This window comes from Drosophila ficusphila, unplaced genomic scaffold, assembly GCF_018152265.1.
Source record: "Drosophila ficusphila isolate 14025-0441.05 unplaced genomic scaffold, ASM1815226v1 contig_286, whole genome shotgun sequence".
NCBI classification, from domain to species: domain Eukaryota; kingdom Metazoa; phylum Arthropoda; class Insecta; order Diptera; family Drosophilidae; genus Drosophila; species Drosophila ficusphila.
This window is the reverse complement of record NW_025064189.1, coordinates 7,547,810-7,569,744: the sequence shown is the minus strand read 5'-3', so window position 1 is coordinate 7,569,744 and position 21,935 is coordinate 7,547,810. Positions and strand designations below refer to the sequence as shown.

The window sequence follows — 21,935 nt, the reverse complement described above, 5'->3', positions numbered from 1 at the left end:
AAACTTTAAAATACTTTATTATTTTACCAAGTGCACGATGGTTTTAAAGATCTTAGGAAGAGTTTGTTTCATTGAGGAACCACTGAAGGTTCGCATCTCCGAGCAGTCGCATTTAATGTCACAAATATTTGTTGTCAACTGTCAATTGAGTTGGACGGACTAAGCTACTCGATCGATACTCGATACCAGGCGATTTCAAGAGATACAATGGGTGACGAGTTAACGAGAACTCCAGGTGATCCTCCGTGCTGCATCGCCATCGATGATCCGATCCCCCGATTTTCGCTACTTCGATCTGCCACTGAGGAATCGCAAATGGGTTGCTAAATTGGCTCCACTGGCTGGGTGGGTCGAGCGTTCGATTGAACCATCAATGTCTCATCAAAATACGCTCGGTTTGGGTGGTGCTGCGGTTGGCAAACGGGGAGCCAGAAAACGTGGCTTGCAGCTATTGAATTACCAACACATTCGGTCGGTGCAAGTTTACAATTTCATTCTCGGGCGATGCGAAATCCAAAACCAAAATAATTGTGCTCCCCCTTGCTTCGTTTTGACCATGGCTAATGGGGCCACCGCATGACGGGGCAATGTCAGAACGAAACAATGTCCAATAGCTGATGGCTAATTTCTGTTTTTGTTTGTTATTAATTTCTGACACTGCCTCTCAAAATGTTGGCCTATTGATTGCACCAATTTCAGCTGATGGCGGAATTAGCATGGATTTTTGGCGCAGTTTTTACCTCAGAATTCCATTCAAATGGGGTTGACATGAATTTTTCCTTGTCTTGTTTACACACTTCCAAATTTTTGACTTTATTACCCATATATGAACACATTCCCGAATAATCTTTAGTTTGGTATTTTATTGAAATAGAATTCTCTTGTTGTTAGTACTTAAATATTTGGTTATATGTTATGTCTTTAAGCTCTGGTTTGGCATTAAAACTAAGTAGGCAACTCAATGGAGGAGTCCATCGATTAGATAGCAGCCCAAACCCGATCCTAAGTCTTTGATGTGAGCCAGGCTCAGTTCTTGAAGGCCCTTCTCCACTCCTTTGGCATTGGCATAAGATAAATGTTGGGACTTACGAGCTAAGAGTATTTTGAGCGATTCCCACTTTCAAGTGGGAGCCAGGATATCCGATAGATATGTTTTTGAGCACACTGTCCTGGGGAAAGTCTTAGCTACTAGTGACTAGACTAAGGTATCAGAGGAGCCGTATTCATGAGCGGGACGCAGTCTTTGGCTCCTGTCTCGAGTCATCCCATTCCGAGGTCGTTCATCAGGTGTTCCCTGATCACCTGTCCCTCCTCCTCCGCGATTAATTGGGCTGTGACCGTGTTGACCAGGTTAAAGGCGATTCCGAAGGCGCTAAATAAGCACCACACACCCAAGGCTAGCCAGCGAAGGGGGCGTGGCCGCAGTCCGCCATCCAACTGCCGGAGGAGCAGGAGACCCACACTGATTCCAGCCAGAGCTCCGGTCATGTGGGCAATGTACGAGACAGCTGGTCGAGTCTGGAGGTGATGCATTGCCATTTCCCGGGTGTACAAAGCATAGCCCAGATCGCAAAGGACTACAGAAGATATTAAATACAGAAGTTCCTATGAAAATGAGAAACTGTTCTCTACTTGTATTTCGTATTTCTATAAATACACTTTTTTATAAGTAGTAATCAAACTAGTAGATATAAGAAAACAAAGTAAAAACTCACCAAACACAATCACAGCCAAAAGCTGGAGAACTCCATGTCGCATCTGGCCAAAGTTGAGCAAAAGACTCGCCAGTTGGGCGGCCAGCAGAGCGTAGACACCGCCACTGGCACCCACCAAATAAACCTCCGAGTCCACCACAGAAGTGCCCAAGGATCCGGCCAAAACTCCGGCCATATAAATGACCCCCGTCCTCAGCGATCCATGTACCAACTCCAGGGGAACACCAAAGAGCAGCTGGGTGAGCACATTGTAGCCCAGGTGGAGCCAACTGGCGTGGAGCAGGGCGTAGCTCAGGAATCTCCAGAGCTGGAGCCGCTTGTCAGGACGATAGATGAGGAGAGAGTCCTCGGGTGGATCAGCATTGACCCATAGAAACACAAGGATCTGTGTATTTGGGGGAAAAATATGGAAAATTAAAATTAAAGAGGATGTTAAGTAGATTACTTCCAACTATTAAAGTGCCCTCTTCGGTATTAGTTAAAAGTACTCATCAATTGTAATTAATATTTAATTGCTTTATGAAAACTTGCCAGCTCAAACCCTTTCGAATAAATTAAGCAGACAAAATGCCATTACGCACTTAACTTTTAATGACTTTGCAAATACGAAACCTATATGTATTCACTTATGCATACCTACATATATTTCATTCTCCATAATTCCCTTTTATCCCGAACTAGTTCCGAACCACTTGAAAAGCACTCAGATTGGGGGAAGCCCCATTCCCGTTTGCGGCCAAAGGGGCAGCAATAAAATCATCAAACCCGCACAGCCGAGACAGCTTTTCTGGAGAAGGGGTGGCGAAAGCAACCCCCAAAGGCGCAGACTGCCAGTAGACAGCGACGAGACGTCGCCATCAATTCCCCCCTAACCCCCCGGTTTCCCCTCACCTCCTTTTTCCTCTTTCCCCCTATATACCCCATTATTTCCGCCCTATTCCCGCCTTATTCCCCTTTTTTTCTGTGGCCTGGCGGCGTCCAGTCTGTGTGGTGTGCAAAAAGCCAGACGCGGAAAACAAATCGTAGACGTGTTGGATTTTTCGCACGCACTCTGTATCCCTTCTTCTGGCCAAAGTCCCCTTCTTCTGCTCCCCGTTTCCATTCTACTCGTATATCCTTTAACCGGAAGCCAACATCCATTTACAAATGCACTGGACTGGGAGGAGGCAAGGTCTAAGTCGTATTCTGTGTGTGTGTGGCCCTGTCGGCAATTTGTTTGCCTCAAAAGTCAATTGCTCGACCAGATCTCCGATGTGTGTGGGGGAATCGCAAGGCGAACTTGGGGGCCATTCGGCTGGGGGATGGGAGCTGGGGCTGAAATATGATACAGCATCTTTGTTATGGCCAAACAAACAAACGTTGGTCATCTCGTTTAACTTGAGATACAAAACGTGCGCCAGACGTGACTGCAAGATGCTGGGCATTGCGGATCCGAATACCAAATGTGGGGTTAAGGGCAGTAATGAAAATCGGACAAAAGCAACTTTAAATTAGTGGGAATACTAAAGACATGGCTGTGGAATTATCAGACTTAGGTAATTTAACTTATTGGGTTTAGTTATTCAATAGATTCAAATAGAAGGACACTTTCCTGTTTAAACATCCCTAAAAAAAACTTAGAAAACCAAGTTTTCTCATTATTCGAGAGCCTGCCAATCGTTCAGCTTATCCTTACCCTTGAAAAAGTTATAAAAGGCACATCTCAAAGATTGAGGACTTGTCGTATAACAAGTAATAGCCCAGACAGCAGTCAGACACAAAAGATCAGGGGTGAGCCGAATCCAATATGTTGGCTAACCCAAGGGTTGCAGTGCACTTTATATAAGCCAACAATTAAACGGACCAGAATGTGGCCAGAATGTTGTGCTTTTATAGGCGATGTCATGGCAACATTACCCCCATTGCCATCCCCAACTTGAGGCCACCCCCAAAATGTGGCTTTTATGACCCTCAATCAACCCTTGAGCGCAATCGTAATCGCATTAAAAAGCGGTCACATTTGGCGCCCAACGTGGGACGATGACTACTCACCTCCAAGAGCGAGGCAAGGATAATGAAAAAGGGTGGGGCCCAGTTGGGTGTCGTGCTTCCCTCAAGATGCTTCGCCTTGTAGTGCCCCCAATCCGGAGGACCTTTGGATGCCACTGAACCGGGTGATCCGAGTGCGCCGGGTGCCCGATGCACCGGCTGCACAGCCATCAACTGGTCACAGCAGACGCCCAGCACCAGGCCGGATTTCGATGAGGACGGAGCCGGCGGCATTTGCAGAACGGTACTGGGCGGCATCTCCTTTACCACCTCCTCCTCGTTCTCCTCCTCCCCCTTTTGACAGAGGGGTCTATTTTTGGGGCGTCTGCCTTGTGACGGTGCCCCACTTAGCCGGAGCAGCTGAGGCGGCTTCTGTCATGGTGAGATGAGCGGAATGCTGTCTGGCCCCAAATGGCGGACTTCTGGAAAGAAGAGAAAAAAGATCACTCAGCAAAATAATTTTTCAAATTTATTTCAATTTTTTAAGGAATGAAAAAGTTGGAAAATTTTCATATCATGTTAATTTAATATATTTCATTTTGCCCAAGACGATACTCACATAATTAGATTAGATTAGATCAGGAAATCAGCTTTAAAGTAAGTTCTTGTAAGTTGGTACTTTGATTTGTTTCAAAAATGATTTTCATGATAATTTTTTTAATGATTTTAAGTGCTTTCCTTCCTAATTCCCTTTTTCGCTCAGTGCACAATAGGATTACGAGGTGCAGACTATGGCCAAATTAGCTCAAGGTTGTCTCTCATTCTGCGACTGTCTCCGTCTTTGACGACAACTGCAGCGCAATTTCTCCCCGACGCGTCTCGATTTGGCAGACGACGACATTCGACATCGCCAGAGGCGCCATCAGTCAGGTCTATATCCCCCGGTCTTCCCCCCGCGACCACCCCCTTCTTGTTCCCCCTTTTAATAGCCCTAGACGGCCATAAAAGAGTCAAGAATTTATTTCTTTTTTTGCACTCGCAAGAAATTTATTTCCGCTGCGGCAGAAGCGAAAAGAAAAGAAGGCCAAAATGCAACCCCGAAAGTGCTCAAACTTGAGATTAAGACGGAATTCGAAATTGTTACCCGGCGAAAGCCGTCGAAAGAATGGCCGAAAGGCAGTTTGCAATAAGCCAAAAGGCTGTATATGGTTATAAAGCCAGTCAAACCTATGATCATAAATCTTGAAATTAAATGTTGCATAAAAAAGTTATGTATGGTACAGAACTATTAGAGTTGGTAATTTATCATACCAAGTATATAGGACAAATGTTTAAGACGTTCGCCTTTATACTCGTAGACTTTTGCTATATGCTCATGGCACTTGTTAAATAAATCTTATATAAACAAATTATGTTAAACCAGAATTTTTCCTTATATTTGGTTTATATTTCTACCAACAACAACCAATCGCGATCAATTTTAGTTTAAACGAATAGGTAGCAATCCTTATGGGTAGTCTAAGGATAAATACAATTTTATGGGCTACTAGTTTCAAGTGACCAGCAAATAACTCGTTCGCCGACTAATCTTAAAGAAACAGTGAGCTTTTGGCCTAGGCTTAACTACTTTATGTGCATGTTTTGGTTTTGCCTAGTTTATGTTTCTGGTTTATTTTCGGAGGCACTCGGTTGTGAGGTCCCATGGCGTGTCCTGTTCCTTTCTGGCGTGTCCTGTTCGGTTCTGTTGTGGTGCAGTTGCTCTTGGTAATGAGTTTTAATGGTGATTACCTTTGGCCCAGCACAACAGGGATAGTGGAAGGTCCTGTCGAGCTCTCTCGGTTTCCCAAAAACTTGTTTCGCAGACGGAAGTGTTGCTCTTGGTCTTCCCCTTAATGATCCTGGCGCACAACTGGCAAACCGGTTAATGGATCCGAGTATGGGGACCGAGGGGCAGGCGCATGCCAAAAACTGTAAAAATATCGACAGGTGTATCCTTAATGTCCTCAAACATCGATTCCTGGTAGCCTCGCCAGCTCGTTCAACTTGGTCTGCCGCTTTTTCTGCCGTTGTCCTTGGCACGCAACTTATTCGTGTGCAGGACACTGAAACGCACAATATCCTTGAAACCAACATCCAACTTCCTCTGCCCCGTCCTCGTTTCCATCCCCTGTCCCCACTTCGTCCTTCGTCCTTCTCGTTTTTGTTGTTTACCTTCCTGCTCGGCTCATTTGGCAAAGGCAAAAATCGAAGTTCAACTCGCCGTTGAAGTTGATTATGCAAGCCAACCTCCATCGGTGTGCCGCCAGTATTTGTTCTTCTTTTCTCGTTACACAGAAAATAATATTTCTAAATCATGTTATGTATGTTTAATACTTTAAATTGTTGTATGTTTACTATCTTGTAATTAACTGGAAATAAGCAAGTGACAAGTTAAACAACTCAATTAGCTGAGTTGAGAAGAATATAATGTTAATATACTCATCTTGTTTGCTAACCCCCCACCCACCTAATAAAGCCTTTAACTTAGGTACACCTTTATTTTCAAATTTAGTACCCTATAAACATATCGCTTTTATTTGCCTTAAAGTGGGTGGTAATTGGTTTATTCAATCTATTTTCGCAGTGCCCTGCTCCTTGAGCTTCTGTTCTAGATTTCCTTAGTCGACCGCATTTTGTGTTTGCATTGGGCAAACATTTCATTTACATAATGCTGACTATTTGTGTTTGCATTATTTGCTTGCCATTCCTTCGCCCCAAGTACATACTTTCCTTGGGTTTTCAAATATGTGAGCATATCCCCACCCGTTTTTAGGTATTTTCTTTTATTGATTTATGCGGTCCAATGGGCCAGCTAAATTGGCCCGAAACACATTCGAAATTATTTTTCAATTCCTGGGGAAATGCTCCGCGCGGAGATTTCCCTCCTGAGTAAATACGTGCAGTTGCAGTTGGCAAGCGAAAGGGCGAGAGACAAAAACAAATTTAATTACTGAAGCCGCAGGGTGCACCACCCAAAAGAAATAGTAAGAGAGAAATGTACGGAAAAAATACATAATTACAACGCGGCTTAAATGCCTTTGGGTCGAGAGCAAAAGTTATGGAAAACGAGTTGGCAGCTCCCTCGACTCGGAGTCAGTCAGTGGGCGGGTCGAAAAGTGAAAGAATAACGAAGAAAGTTACTTTAACAAAACGCAACAACAAATGAACTGCAAACAACAACAAGACGGCGAACATGAACTACCAACAATGACGAGAAAATTATTATAAAACTATAATTGAAAAATGTTTACCAGGTGGGTGGCTCCTATGTAGGGAGCTGGTGGGATCAAAGAAAAATTTACGGTCGCTTACACAGAGGGAATTGATATCCACAGATCTGCACCATCATTTTTGGTGTAACACATAAGTTTTTTCTTCGAGTATAAATAAAATGTATAAGATTTTAAACAAACAATCACTGTTATGTAATAATATTTTATCTGAATTCAGAACTTTTCTGAGGATTATATTTCACAGGAGACCTAATAAAAAAGGTAGAAACCAAAAATAAGTGTAATTATTCAAGGACTAAAGTAATAGGGTTTAAAACGGTTGCAAGGTCTAACCCATGATAAAGTTCACACATTAATCTTTAGCACAGTGAACAGTAATATGTATGTACTTCAAAGGTCACCCATGGCAGCTTTCACTGTAGCCCAACTCTGGGAAAGGTTTTCACTTTTTTTAATTATTTTAAAGGTTTCTTTTCGCATTTCTTGTATGAGACGATAATGAAGCGTTATGAAAGATGTACATGGAAAGCTCAATGGGGTGGGGGATAGTAAAGCTAGTAGAAAGGGGGAGGCATTGACGCCCAAAGTCTTAGCTGGTTTCACAATAAAATTCCGACAATTGAAGCGAATGCGATTAAAAGTCGCGCACGCCATCTCAAAAGAAATGCCAAGAGGGGCGGTGCACGGAGAAAAATGAGAGGGGGCTGTGAGGGGGGCAAGTGGAGCATCGCGATAGCCGGCGACTTGAAATTCTCAAGCCGAGCAACTGAGAAACAACGGCCCACGCAGGCTTCAAAGTTCATTTCCATTCGGGTTGCATGTCAAGTTGCAGTGGCAAAGGAGTGAAGAGAGGCGAATGTGGGAAGCGGGCTAGCCCCCTCTCACTCCATTCTATTCCCCTCTCGCTTCCTCGCACTCGATGAATGGTCTTTCTCTTTGCTTTCAATTTAATTGTAGTTTCTTTTTGTTTTTATTGCGTTTTTGTGTGTCTGCTGCTTACGTTTTAATTTCATTAACTTGTGTTTACTGTGTGAAACACTTGCCCTTACTCGGACTCCCCTTCTTTCCCCCCTTTGGACCGCCCCTGGGCTATAAAACGCTTAACATAAAACATAAACCAGCAGAGCTTGCCTCTGTTTCAGTTGTTGTTTGCTCAATTTCAACAGAAGAATGGAGCAGAAGCTGTTCTTGATGTCGAGTTGAGATTTCAAAGATTTGGAGCAAGCAACGGAACTGAATTTTTAGGCTGGCCAATTCGTTGGTGGTCCAAACGTCAAAGAGAACCATAGTTAGTTTTGAAAGTATAGAAATAAAAAACGAGGAGCAGTAATTAAATTTAAAATGGGGCAAAATAAAAAGTTTCCCACATTTCTTAATTGCTTTCCTTTATCTGAAAAATAGAGAAAAAAATCGCATCCATATTTCCCATACCGGGAATTGAACCCGGGCCTTCCGGGTGAGAGCCGGATATCCTAACCACTAGACAATATGGGACTTGGACTTCGATACCACGAACATGATTAAGGATTTTGGTATTACCTATTTATAGATAAGAAGACCCCTGGGATCTTTAGTTTCTTGAAATTATGTTTTTAAATCGTATAAAATTAAGGGGTTTTCTAGATATTATTCATTTTTTAATACAGGAAATTTATAAATATTTTTATAGATATTTTTTAAAAAATACTGAGTTGTTTTTGATTTACAAAAAAAAAAATATATCAACCATATAGTTTCCCATACCGGGAATTGAACCCGGGCCTTCCGGGTGAGAGCCGGATATCCTAACCACTAGACAATATGGGATATGAATATGTGGCGCGCCAGACGCCAACTTAACTGAAATGGCAAGCAAGATCGTTTTTCGTTCGCCACTTCAAACTCGTGCTTTGTTTTTACTTTTGAAGATTTATTTTGATCGGTGGCTATTTTTACCCACTGAATCACAAAAATCCAAACACAATGACGAATGTAAATTACCCATGGATTGGATCGGATAGGATTGATATGGAATGCAAAGCGTCGGCATATGCTTATAATTCTGCCAGTCAGATCTGTGGAAAACCGCAAATTTCCCTCTCCGCCGTTTTACCCTTTTCTTTTCTCGGTGAGACAGACCTGCTTAAGTATTTATGCCTTTTCGTATATTTCTACGACTTCGCGTCAATGCACAAATCAGTTAACGTCCGGCAGACGACAACGGACGATGGACAGACTTAATCACCTGCAGCGACAAAGACACCACCGACTGAACCACCTCAGCCACCTGACCACTGTCGTTGTTGTTGCTGCCTAAACAAGTGCACCGGGTATCCATGTTTATTTTACGGTTCAACGATTATTACCAGTTATTGTCTAATGCAACCGTAAAAGGGGCCACCGAAGGGGGAAGGTGGGAGAGGTCGCACGCCCCACAACCACCGACAACAAAAGCAACAACAACAACTACACCACTAACGGCGGCAGACGGCCAACAGCAACCACAAAAGCAGACTCGCAACAGACTGAATCGTGAATTGAGGGGGAATGCAGGGGGAGAGTGGTTCTGGACAACTTTGGGTCTGCAGTAGGTGTTGCCTGCAACCACCGATGGTGCAAGGTCCAAGTGGGTGAAATTACACCGAAAAAAATAATCACTCGAAAGCAAAAACAATAGTTTTTTTTTACTGTGATTTTTTTGAAATATAAACTTAATTTGCATAATCGTTTTTAATTACATAGGATGCATTTTAATTGAAATCGATTAAAACACTTATCAACTTTATTGTTATTTAATCAGTTTGTGATAGTGAGCAACTTTACTATTGCAGTCGTAAAAAAACATCGGGCAATTACAAATATTTTTTCTGTCTGCACTGGCGCGTATCTGTGTAGGTTGTTTTTGTGGTCCCTGCTCATTTCGCTATCAATATTTCAAACACGTTCCAAACTTTTGCCTTTTTCAGAAGGGAGTAGAGTCCAGTGCAGCGAGAAAGAGGGGGTCAAAACGGAAGTTCACACGGAAATATAGAAAAACACAAGAATAATAATAAAACGAAAAGCGAAATATAAAAGACGGGCAGACAAGCATAATACTCGTACATATAATCAAAACGGAACAACCAAAAATGTGAAAAAATGAATCACGCAAGCAGACAGAGCAGATCGAATCGGGGTGGCTAAAGTTTCATTTGGTTTGGAAATTGAACATTCCCAGATATACAACCAACCAAAAAGGGGAGTCCAATTTCGTAATGTGGCAACTAAATGGAAAATGAAAGCAAAATCTACTACCGAAAGCCCAAGTCGTGGAGCAAACTATTTGCGGAATGCCAGGGAGGAAATGACAAACATTTTGGCATAAGGCCACTAAAAAGATTGTCAAGGAGAATCTAAATAAAAGGGGAATTAATGTGGAAGCGGTTGCCGGGCAGAATGAGACATATCAATAAATTAGGCACGCAGTCGATTCAAGTGCGTGGACCAGCGAGACAATGTCTAGACGAAGGAGAATCTAAATAACCACCCACATACAGAGAGAAAAATGTTAAAGCTCCTATATATATTTCGTGAATTCTTTAATCGGAATTTTTTAAACGTTGAATTAGCATACTGCATAAATTTTTATTACTATTCAGTTTAAACGAAGCAATTATTGCATACACGTGCTTAAAGCTAATCTGCAAGTTCTTAAATTAGTTTTAAATAATTATTTTGTTCTGATGAAGAATTAAGCCCAATGATAATTTGCGTTCTATAAAAACTCCCAAATACATTTATGGATACTTTTATGTATGGCCAGCAGATGGCGTTCTGAGATCACTGGTTGAGCTTGATTTATGGCTTGGGAATTTCGCCGGAGTCCGATCTAATAAATATCTATGGAAATTGCAGCACGAACTCTGCGAGACATTGTGATAATTAACTTCCATGCAAAAGATACAAGATACAAATAGCGCGGAGCGGGTCAATTGCTGCCTCTTTCTCCGCCAAAAACCCCAAACCCCCTCCGCCCCCCTTTCTTTTGTCTCATTCTCTCCGACTTTCTGCTGATTGTGTCGAGTGAGGCAATTTAATGCAAAAGCCATCAATTAACCCGCTTTTACCGCCAGATACAAAAGTATCTTTCGCCGCTCTCGAACGGTTCGATGCGAGATGCAACGATTTGCACGTAGTTCCGTTAGCTAATTGGATGCTGATGGCTCACGGCCGCTGATCGGCCTCCGATTCCCCGATTCCCTGATTCCCGATTCCGACTTCGATTTGGCGGCCAGGAAGGAAACGCCGCGGAAATTGCCCTGCCAATGGAACGTTGACCCAGGGCAGGAATTTTCCAAGTGCGCAGACCCGTCCCGTCCGCTTGTTTGTTGCCCCATGAATAATTAATTTATGATTTTTCTCATTGTAAATCATAACAATTAATGTGGCATTAAATGGTCAGGGGAGCAGAGCAGCGGAGGGGCGGAGGAGATGGCCAACATGACCATTGCCAAAGGCGAGCAGCAACATCAAAAGGCAATTATGCCCCCCAATCCGCCGAGTGGGTGAGCAGTGAAAAATGTTAATAGGAAAAACAGCGCAAGAAAAGTATTCTGCGCGAGGGGCAAGGGGCAGAAAATACGGCCCAGAATTCGCACGGTAATGGAAATGAAAATGGAAATGGCTTGACAAGCCTTTTGTTCTCGCGTTTTTCTTTGGGAGCCAAAGACAAATAAAAGCGGCAGACCACAGATTGTTCAGGAAGGAAAAGAGGAAGGAAGGCAAGAGCCAGCTGAAGAAGCCGAGGAATGTACTGAAACGAGACAGCTCGAATTGGTACTTAAATGGTTCTTATTTAAACAAGCAAGCTTCAAGATCTCATAATAGGAATACACGGGCGAGTGGGTGATTTGTTATTTTTTTTCTTGAGAAACGCAACCCTACAGTTTATTTAATGAGAGTTACTAATTTAAGAAGAATACTATATGCATATTGAATGAACTTCAAGCACTTCCTTGCTCAATTGAGAAACCTATAAGAATGGTAAATTACTGTGATTTCCAATAAATGTTTGCGTTCGTTTTCCATCATGATTTCCCCGATGGTCAAGTTTTCTCAAGCCTGAGCAGCTAATGTGCGATCCATTTTTCGTGCGACTTTCCACGAGCCGAGAAAATCGCGGGCATAAAGCAAAGGCGGCGTCATTAATGGGTTCAAAAGCTGAGCGAAAAGCGAAGTCGGTGCAAATGTGGTTCGCACCACGGATTTTCCCCCTTGCCGCCCTTTTGGGGCTCAATGAACTGGACTCTGCCCCGCCCCGATTATCACATTTCGATTAGCAACGACGAAGAAGAAGACGACGGAGACGAAGACCCCAAGACGGAGAAGACGGAGCCAAGTTGGAGTTGCGGTGTTGCGCTGACCTGCCAACTGGCGTTCATAACCACATTAGCACCGCTGGCGCTGCCCTCGACCCGCCGATGACCCACCTGTCACGCCCCTGTCCCCCCGCCCATTGGATATATCTCGCAGATATGGGTATATATACTATATCCCCCGATCTACATTCGCTTCCTCGACATTCACTGCGCAACTGGCCAACATTGTTGCCGCAGTCAGTGGGCCCGTTCCGCCCCTTTACCGCCTCTTCTTCTTTGGACGAAAGCGGCGCCTACCTGTAGATAAACCCCCTCCCCCCCTCGCCCGACCCACCCCTTCCCCGCGCACTCCCCTGCTTTCTTGGCGTGGTAATTATTCGCGCTCAGGTGAGTACGCGAGTCTGCAAAGCGTAACTTGTAGCTTGTAGATACATCCACGTATCTCTTCGCACGCATCTACATATGGAAAGCCATGGGCATGGGCCGCAGTTGGAAACTGTGAAAAGCGCTAGAGGTGAGCAGGTGAACTTCAAGTTATTCTAAGAATAAAAGCTACACTGACTAAAATCTAATTTTTGAAATCATAAGATCCCCTTTTCCAATTGAAATATTGAATTATATTTACATCTCAAAAAATAAAAAACCATTTTAGATGTTTATATAGAATTTAATTTTAATCTTGAATATCATCTTATTTTCCTAAGAAATATTACAGTTCATGGTAAAGTTTATATCAGCAATGCTTACGCATTATTCACTGAAATTTGGTTGAGTCCAAAAATTCTCTGAAACACTTCTTTGAGGGGAACTTTCATCTAAAATTTGCTTAGCCATTTCCCCGTAGTAATTTGTATCTTATCTGCCCCCGTGAGTCACGTGGCCATCGCTTCGATGGATGGACTAGAGTTAATCACCGTTGCCGTTTAGCTCACTGAGCTCTTTTTGTTGGGGCTCCGGTTGGATCTCGTCTGCGAGTTGGGGCCGCACTACTGTAGCTGCTGCCTCGCATAGTTTACATTTTATAAGTTAATTGAGTTAACTGTGCAACGCTCTCACTTTGTGGTCATTTGCAGATGCAGATTGGCTGGGTATCCGCCAGATATTAGTATCTGCGAGTGCATCCATCGGATGCAGCACCGATCATCGGGAGCCACTATCAATGGGCGGTCATTTCACATCCCTCACCGAGTACTGTTTTAATTATAAATACATTTCACCTTTTTGTCGGCGTTTGTAAATCTGCATAATTCGTGTTGCGGTTGAAAACATAGCATTTAAGCAGAAACAAAAAAAAAAACATTAAAAAAAAAAAAAAAAACAAGCGGGCGACCAACAATTTGTGCTGTTTGCAGTTTAATTGCCAGAATATTTCATTTCACATATATGAGTATTCTATGCTTTTTTATTCTTACTGTGCTATTTGTCGTAAATTTTTGTGTTTTTCTCGGTTTTTGGTTTTTCAGTTTTCCCATTTTTTTTTGTGACGTTTAACGTTTTTCACATTTTGTCAATGTGAAATAATAACCCAAATTGCTGAGGATAACTCTTTGTAAACGTCCGTGATTTTTGCTTAATTCCATCATAAATACTTAATGATGGTTTCAACTTTAAAAAATACCTAAGGGCTTAAAAAAAGAGTTGATTTAATAAAACTGAGTACCACTTGCAGAAAGTGCCTTAATTTTTTCCACTTGTTATAATCCAGTTTCATGACACCGTCTAGAAAACATAAAACCACTTGAACCACTCACTTTGGGATTAATAAACTACATAATTGGGCTGGAGACATGCAGAGAAACTTCAACCAGTTTCGATTCAATTTATTCAATAGTTGCATAAACTTCTGCTGTAAAATATTTGTCGCATGAGAGTCTTACTTTTTGCTAGTTCAAATAGGAAATACCCCTTATCCGTGACACCCCCAACGTAACCCCCTTCTGGTCCATAACCATTTATACAATATTTGTGTCAATAGCTGGGCTTTGATAGTTGTCAACCAACTTCAATTGCTGACGTCAAAGACTTTGGCCCACGCTTCGTGAGAAACGTGTTTTGGGCCCCCTTGGCCCCTCGGAATCCCTCACATATTTTCTTATCGTTGCGGATTTCAGGTGTTCGCATTGCGTGGGCCTGACTCACCTGAAATCACCTCAACGCAGTCCGGATTGGATTGGCTTGGGTCCGTTTGGTTTGGTTCTCTAATAAAATTCGACCCTGGCGGGGTTCCGTTTCACTTTTCGCTAGATTTTTACATTTCGATTCTGTTTCTTTTATTTTTGGCTGCAGTATCAACAGAATTTGTTAAGACGGTTTAGTGTCGTTTCACACGTAAGATGCAGCTCCACAGTGGTCAGTCCCTAAGTGATAAATCAATTAAGATTAAAACTGCAATTTTTGAGATTTACACATAATATTTTTTGGAGCTATAAATCCTCAGTTGTCTGTGGCTTTATATTTTCAGTTTACACTAATATTTATGAGTGGCTTTATTTAGTGTTTTACAAATAAAAAGAGTTTGGTTTTTATTTGAAATGGAATTCCTAATTTCGGGCAGCCACTTTATCTGTATCTGTATCTGAGGGATGCATTCTTGGCATGTTTGTTTGTGGTTTGCATTGCAGTATTCGAAATTGTTTGCTTTGTTTTTGTTTATCGCCAGCTCGCGAATCTTTGTTGTCTTATCTTCGGCTGCTCTTCACGCTTTTTCAGTACTTTCTGCTCTTTTTTCTTTTGTTTGAGTCGCGCGCACGAAATTTTCACCTCCGTCGAACAGCATTGATGAATGAAAAGGGGGCGGGGTTCAGGTGAAAAAGGGGGAAATCGACGATAAGCGATGAGTGTGCGGAGTTCCCTTGGTGGCTGAGCTTTTTGTTGCTGCTGCCGCTGCGATTCTTGTGATTCATATTCCGTAGTCGCAGTTGCATTTGCATTTGCACATTGCGCTGGTTAGGCATTTTTCCGGCCCGCCCCCCGCAGCTACGCCCCTGTTCTTGGCTCTTAAGAAAACCCCCTGCTTTGTGTTCGGTGTGAAATATTTACGTGTAGACAACATTCTTCCAGCAGAAGTTGCAATGGCAACTAAAATCCCAGACTAAAAGCAAACTTAGTAAGCACACACAGCTTTGCTGTTTTCCTTGGCATTTTACCCACATTTATTTTCGGTGCATTTCCGCCTGCCATTTGCCAGAGCACCTTATCCTACCACTCATCCGTTTTCCTATAGATAACTCCCCACCTGGGCAAAAATAAAGAACGAGAAGAAGAAGAAGAAGAAGGAAAATAAATCTCTAGGATGGAACCTAGCCGGAAAAATTTCCTACCCTGGAGCTATTGGAATAAAATGAGAAAAAACTAGCGCAGTGGTAATAAAAATTTGTTAAGATGTATTCATATCACCATCGAGTTTATTGCAGGAAAATGTGTTCTTCTTAAGCACTTGTTCGAAAATAATTAACTTGTTTTGTTGGGCAAGGAAAAGAGTTTTTCCTATTACAAAATTATGGCTCGAAGAAACAAACTTCGCTAGTAGTTTTCCCAGCTGTCCAACTGGTCAAGTTTAAGACTGCCAAAACCCATTTCTCAATCACCGAAGTCCCGAAAGACTGGGAAGGCCGTACTCCATCAAGGGTATTCGGCAAAAAAGAGTTTCCTTCGCTATTCATCTGCGCTTTACTTTTGGCATAAACATTTCCTAAACTTTTATCTAATTCAACAAACTGCAGCAACAACACACACAGGCGACAGCAACAAAAACAAAGGCCAAAACAACGTCGGCTTCATCCATTTTGCAAGGTTCCCAAGACATTTCCACATTTTCCAAGTCATTGTTCTTGTTGTTATTATTGTGTGCTCCATCTTTGAGCTTTTGTTTTTCTTTATTTATTTTTTTCGGTTGTGTTTTTATTTCGCATTTTCAGCGTGTTTCAACTTGTTAGGCATTCAACTTTTCACATCGTTGCTCTGCTTATTTTTTTGTTTTTCCGCCGCGAAGGTTTTTCCTTCAACTGAGTGTGTTGGTTTTTTCGGACTTTTCGGTTCGGTTTTGTGCAACACAACACACGCCACTTGAATTCTTTGTTTGCGTCGCCCTGAGACTTTGGGGCGCCTCAGCAAAGGAGGCGTGGCAAGAGTGGGTGGATGGGGGCGTAGCTTCTGGTGGTGTTGCGACTTCAAATGGTTGCATAATCCGGCAGTTTTTAAGGTATTCTTAAGCGTTGAGTAGTTTAACTATATGCCGTAATTTACTAGTATGTCTTGTATTCAATAAGTAATTGCTTTTCAAAGAATTTATCAATTTGGGAAAATACCTCAGAATATTTTAATTGAAGTTCTGCATGAATGCACTCAAACCTATAAATCGCAATTCTCAGCTTTTCACTTCAATTCAGGCATTCAACACTTTACTTCTTTGGTGTTTCCACTTCAAATAATGGCATCAACTTTTTTGAATTTATTTCAGCTTTCGGCATAAACTGCACTAATTTATTAGCTCTGATTTGTATGCGTTTCGCTGAGTATCTCGCAGATACAATCTGTATCTGTATGCGTGTGCACCTTGGCCGACAAGACAAGACAAACTACAAAACTGTTAGAGCCATTGTCTTTGCAACTCAACTTGAAATGTCTGCTTAGATTAATGCGAATGCGAGAGGGTCTGACACTAATGAAGGTCAAAGGTGGTCCAAAAGGGCGGCAACGGGTGGGTGGGGGGAGTTGAAGACAGCTTAAGAATGATTAAATACTATAAACTGTTGACTTTTGCGCTGAAATTGCCTTGAGAGATGCGGCACAAGAACACAAATCAGTTGCTGAATTTAATAGCGTTCAGAAGTTTTGGCCAAATTAAGTTCAGGGGAAGTGGAGAAGGAAATAAATAGTAATTAAAGTTTTACGAGTTGGATGGTACTTTTAATACGCAGCTTAACTTTTCGTATTCCTTTGACTCGACTTAGAAAACTTTTTTACATATCTCTTCATAACTTTTCCACTTCTGCACACAATAACAAAAGAAAAGTAGCCCAGAAATTGAATTAAACAAAACTAAGCCATCCAGAAATTAGGTCTTTGGGTCTTTTTTCCCCCTTTTTGTTTGTTTCGCTATTTTGTTTTTATTTGGAGCTGGCTCCACCTCTCTCTGATCTGTAATAAAGCAAACTTGACACATTTAAAAAATGTTTATTCACAAACAAAAAACGCACAGCGGCCGAGAAAAATTAAAATGCATTGCGTACGATTTTTTAAAAATAGCCAACGCAATAATTTTTTTGTATCTTTCATGCACTCCACAATGAACAAAAACTCAGCCAGAGACAAAAGCCCAAGGCAACCCCTCCCCTGTCATTGGGTCTATGATTTATGTATCTGAATCTGATTTCGAATCTTCTGCACTTGTTTGCCAACTGGCTTTTGATTGAGCCAAAGTTTCCCGGGCAAACGGAGATGAAAACAAAAATTTGGAAAGTGAATAAAACTCACATTGATAGGTTTGAATGAAATACTTTGCGGGGCTGCGTAAATAAATCAAAGTGTAAACAAAAGTGAGCCAAATGTGGCAGCGTTCCCCCTCGGAGACATGCGAACTTAGTTGGTGGCAAGATGGATGTCCAAACTGGGAGCTCGAGTCCCGCCCACATGGAACTTGCCAACTGCCAGCGGCGGCTCGACTTCTCTACTTCTTATATACGAGTATAGTCCACGAGACCCTCCATCGATCGTTGGCCACTCCTGCCTACACGCACCGATTTCATTTCGATTCGAACGAGACAATAGAAATCGAACAGCCAACCAGTAGCTGGCCAAGAAGTTGGCCAGAAGTAGCACTTGTCCGAGATCCCACAAAAGATATCGAAAAATGGAGCAGGGCAGCCCACATAAAGAGCTGTCGACCCGGCGGGGCAGATTTCAGCGGAAAGTGGTTGCCATTCGCCGACAGCTCTAACAAACGGTATTCGCTTTAACCCGCGCTTCACTCACAAATATTTCTTCTATCCAACGCACGCACAACGTTGCGTATACGCAATGTGTGACCGGTGGGTGGGTGGATGGGTGGATGTAGAGGAAATGCAGTTGGCCCGCTCCATGCGGCAACAAATACGGATGCCGAACGACAAGCACAGATGTTTTTACAACCCAAAAGATACAAAGCAGGCACAGATAGTGACGCTAAAGCTGCTGCTGCACTGACAGATGCAGATTTACATGCACTGTGGGAAAAAAAAGGTAAAAGGTTGGAGGAAAAAAGTCTTGAAGATGTTCAACCTAATCTGCTGATGGTTCCGTAAAAGTTTCTTTTAATAATTCCTAAGCCACAGAAGAAAAGGTTTAAGCATGAATATTGTATTAAAATTAGTTTAAGCACTATGTTTCCCATTTTTTTCCCGGTCCAAACTGTACTCAAATACGTTCAGCTCAGCTTGTTTCAGTTTGGAGTTGAGTTTTGCCAAGTTTTAAGCCGATGGATTTATTTTTTTTTTTTGGGGTTTTAGTCGGGATCTCCGAGGGGGGAGCAGAAGTAGTTGAAGTAGGGGGGATTGAGTGGGGAAGGATCCAAGACTGGGGGTCACCACTTACCGAAGGGGTGATGAAATGTGTTGACTTTTTTCAGGCCATCCGGGGAGGGAGGATTATTTTTTAGTGGATGGTGTGATGATGCAGCTTCCCTTTCTAAGCGACAAGTTACTGCGGTGGTATTTCCGAGCAGTAAATTTTTGGCAGTACGAATGCTCGGAGCTTTTCCAGCTGGCCCCCCGTCAGTAGTAGTTTTTCCTCTATTTTCCAGTTAACCGTTAGTCGCGTGTAGTGCCGCCGGTTGCCGTTACAAAGTACCGTTCACAACTGAGCTCGTTTTTTATGCGGCCCGATACTTTTATAGATTCGCAAAGTGCCGGGCCTGGCCAAAAAAAAGGGTAGAGGCTCTTTGCCTCCGGAGGGGTTACGGTTACATGCCGCTGTGTTAGCTGCCCGTTGTTTGGTGTGTGTTGTTTTTCTTTCCTTTGCTTTTCACCCCTTTCGAAAAGCCGGCTCTTTCTGGCCAAGGTAACGACGAACCCCCTCCCTGCGGCACCCCCTCGAGCCCCGCCCCCTCGTTTCGACAATAAAGCCAGGTGCAGCAAACATGTTCGAAGTTCGAACGCGTTGCCAAGTTTTCCTTTGTCGTGGCTTTCTGCTTTTGGCCGCCATCCGGTGAACGGTAAACCCGCAAGGAGTCACGTGAGCAAGCGAGAGGGAGAGAAAGGGAGCGACAGGGAGAGGACGATCAAGGAGCCGGCTGGCATTTGGTGGCAGCAGCTGCAGGTGCGACAGAGAAGGAGACAGCTGCAGATGCAGCCGCCGCCGGATAATTAACAAGTCACTCATTAAGTTAGCACATCCCACAATCCCCCTCGGAAACCTCTTCTTCTTCCTTAGGAGACGAGGCGGTTTCCCTTTTTACTTAATTAACTCAATTATTGCATTGCCAAAACAGGGAAGAGTTTAGCGGAATCTTCGCAAGAGTTAATGAAAGACTTCAAGGTGCACTTACTGAAATGAGTTTATGAATATGTATCTCATATTTCCCGGAGCACTCCGATCCTTTAATTATTTCAAATATGTTTCATTTAATTTAAGTGCTCCAATTTGGTAGGCTTCAATTAGATACCATCAAAATTCCACAACAAATATGTTGTATATTGCTGTTTATATCTGATGAAACCTAATGAAATACAACTAATTTGGTACCCACACCCATAAATGCTTTGATTATTGCTGTTTTGATTAAACGAAAGTATATTTGTTTTGCACTTACTTTCCCCTCGATGAACTCTCTTCGCAGACATCCAAAGTTGCTTTCTCGCCCATGCACAAATAAATAAAATCGATCTCAGCTGCTGTTTTTGCCTTGTTTATTTATTGGGTGTCAAAAGGTGCATCCATCAGATACAAGATACGAGCTACCAGCCACGATGTACGAAGATACAAGACACGAGATACTTATTTATGTGGGCTATCTCTGGCATCTCCTGGGACTACTCATCTCTTTTGTCCCGCGACTTGTTAACATATCGAATACATTTTTGATATGTGTGTTGTGTTGTGGAATCTTCTCCCTGCTCGAATGGCAATCACCGAAAGAGCCAGATACATTAACAATTGCAGAAACATCTTCATCAAAGACGCCTCAATCGCTGCTGCCACTGACATTTGATGAGGGCGCCGACCCTTTGGACCGCCCTCGCTCCCTCTCACTCCCACACAGCCCCTATCTCGCTCTCGCTCCCTTTGCGAATCCCCGGCTTTCAATCGCGCAGATTGGATTCAAACATATTTCGAGTGCTGAATTAAGTGACAGTTGAACGGGGGTCCATGTGGTATTCCTCTATAGAAAGTAGGTTCACTGAGATCCTAACGGAGCGAGGTATTCCCCCGATTAGCCTGACGATAACTGCCGAAATATATGGGTGATGTCAACAATTCAAGTAAGCTGTTCAATTCACTTCCTAATTTTTTAGGTTATCAGGAGAATTCAATAGTATATTCTATACATAAAGAGAGATTTTTTTCCTGTATTAATTTAAAGGGAAACAACTCATTTTAAAATATAAACGCCTGGAAAAACCACTTATAATTAATTTCTTGCGCCGCAAATGTTTTTCCACAGCCACCGAGGAAAACACTTTCAATCCAATCCCATTTCGCTCAGTCGTAAAAAAGGGAAACACAAGCAAAACATTTGGCCATAAAATTGCATTGACTAAAAAGACAATTTTTTTAAGTTGTTGTTTGGTGTTTTGTATATTCTTTCGTCGCTCTTTCCACTCTTAGCCATTTGTTTTTCTTTTTCAACGTGTTTAATTGCCGTCCCTCGGAGCCGCAAAAAAATTAAAGAAAATGAAACAAAAACACAGAAAAAATCGTAAAAGCCAAAAATACTACATACAAAAACAAGGTGAAAATATTGCGCAAAGCCAAAATAAAAAAAAAAAAATCATAAAAATAACAAAGAAGGCTGAAACAAAAATCAAACAAATTCAAACAGAGGCGAAAGCAAAGGCAAAACCCGATTTATGCAAAATTCAGATAAGCAAAAAGCCAAAGACGATTAGGCGATTTAACGCACGCAAAATAAAATCCAATAAAATGTGATTACTGGTGGAGCGTGAAGGGGACGGGGCGAACAAAAACAGATGTTCGACACGGATAAAAACAACAAAAAAATAACAGTAACAACCAATGGCGTAGAAAGAAGAATTTCAGGGGGTACAAATTTATTCAGATACAAAGATACAAATTAAATTCGGCCTTTTAGAATTTAAAGCGATTAAAACAGGAAAGTTTTGACTTATGATTGTCACTTTCTTTAGAAAACTGAGCAAATAATCCAATATAGATGTGGTTCTTTGTTAATAACATTTATAATAATAATTATTAAGTAATACCCCTTGAAAAAATCTTCTACGCCACTGGTAACAACATCAGTTTGAGGAGCTCTGTTTGTGTTTGTTGTTTATTTTGCTTGCTGCTCGTGTCAAAGAAAGAGATGGTTTGCTATGAAGATATCCTTTGACAGGAAGAGAGCGAGGAAATCAAGGATTTCAGTCAACTAGTTTTTAGGGCCTCACCTGCCTCTGCCACATGCCGCTGCTCAAATTACGCTGCTTCCCCTG

The 21,935-nt window shown here is 42.3% G+C and overlaps 1 protein-coding gene and 2 non-coding genes across 5 annotated transcripts; all 3 read right to left on the bottom strand.

Annotated features, from left to right (window-relative positions):
* Positions 1-879: 879 nt before the first annotated feature.
* LOC108100208 (protein rhomboid) lies at positions 880-19,107 on the bottom strand. Of its 3 annotated transcripts, none has more exons than XM_017203982.1 (4): positions 18,862-19,107; positions 3,747-4,165; positions 1,716-2,100; positions 880-1,577 (listed from the first exon to the last, which is right to left on the bottom strand). In XM_017203982.1, exons 2-4 carry the CDS (start codon positions 3,999-4,001, stop codon positions 1,261-1,263), a joined length of 957 nt encoding a protein of 318 aa, XP_017059471.1. In that variant the 5' UTR covers positions 4,002-4,165; positions 18,862-19,107; the 3' UTR covers positions 880-1,260. The 3 variants fall into 3 exon arrangements, with proteins under 3 accessions (XP_017059471.1, XP_017059472.1, XP_017059473.1); XM_017203983.1 differs by having other exon boundaries at positions 1,279-1,605; XM_017203984.1 differs by having other exon boundaries at positions 1,516-1,621.
* On the bottom strand, positions 8,378-8,449 carry Trnae-cuc. Its single transcript has one exon. It is a non-coding gene; the product is annotated as a tRNA-Glu (tRNA).
* Positions 8,690-8,761, bottom strand: Trnae-cuc. Its single transcript has one exon. It is a non-coding gene; the product is annotated as a tRNA-Glu (tRNA).
* Positions 19,108-21,935: the final 2,828 nt, after the last annotated feature.

What these genes read in the sequence shown, in the direction of transcription:
- LOC108100208 (XM_017203982.1), bottom strand. Translation starts at nt 4,001, where the DNA reads ATGCCGCCCAGTACCGTTCTGCAAATGCCGCCGGCTCCGTCCTCATCG. An exon ending in TCCTTGCCTCGCTCTTGGAG is followed by an intron (nt 2,101 to 3,746) that starts GTGAGTAGTCAT and finishes CCAAATACACAG; the next exon opens with ATCCTTGTGTTTCTATGGGT. An exon ending in TTTGGCTGTGATTGTGTTTG is followed by an intron (nt 1,578 to 1,715) that starts GTGAGTTTTTAC and finishes TATCTTCTGTAG; the next exon opens with TCCTTTGCGATCTGGGCTAT.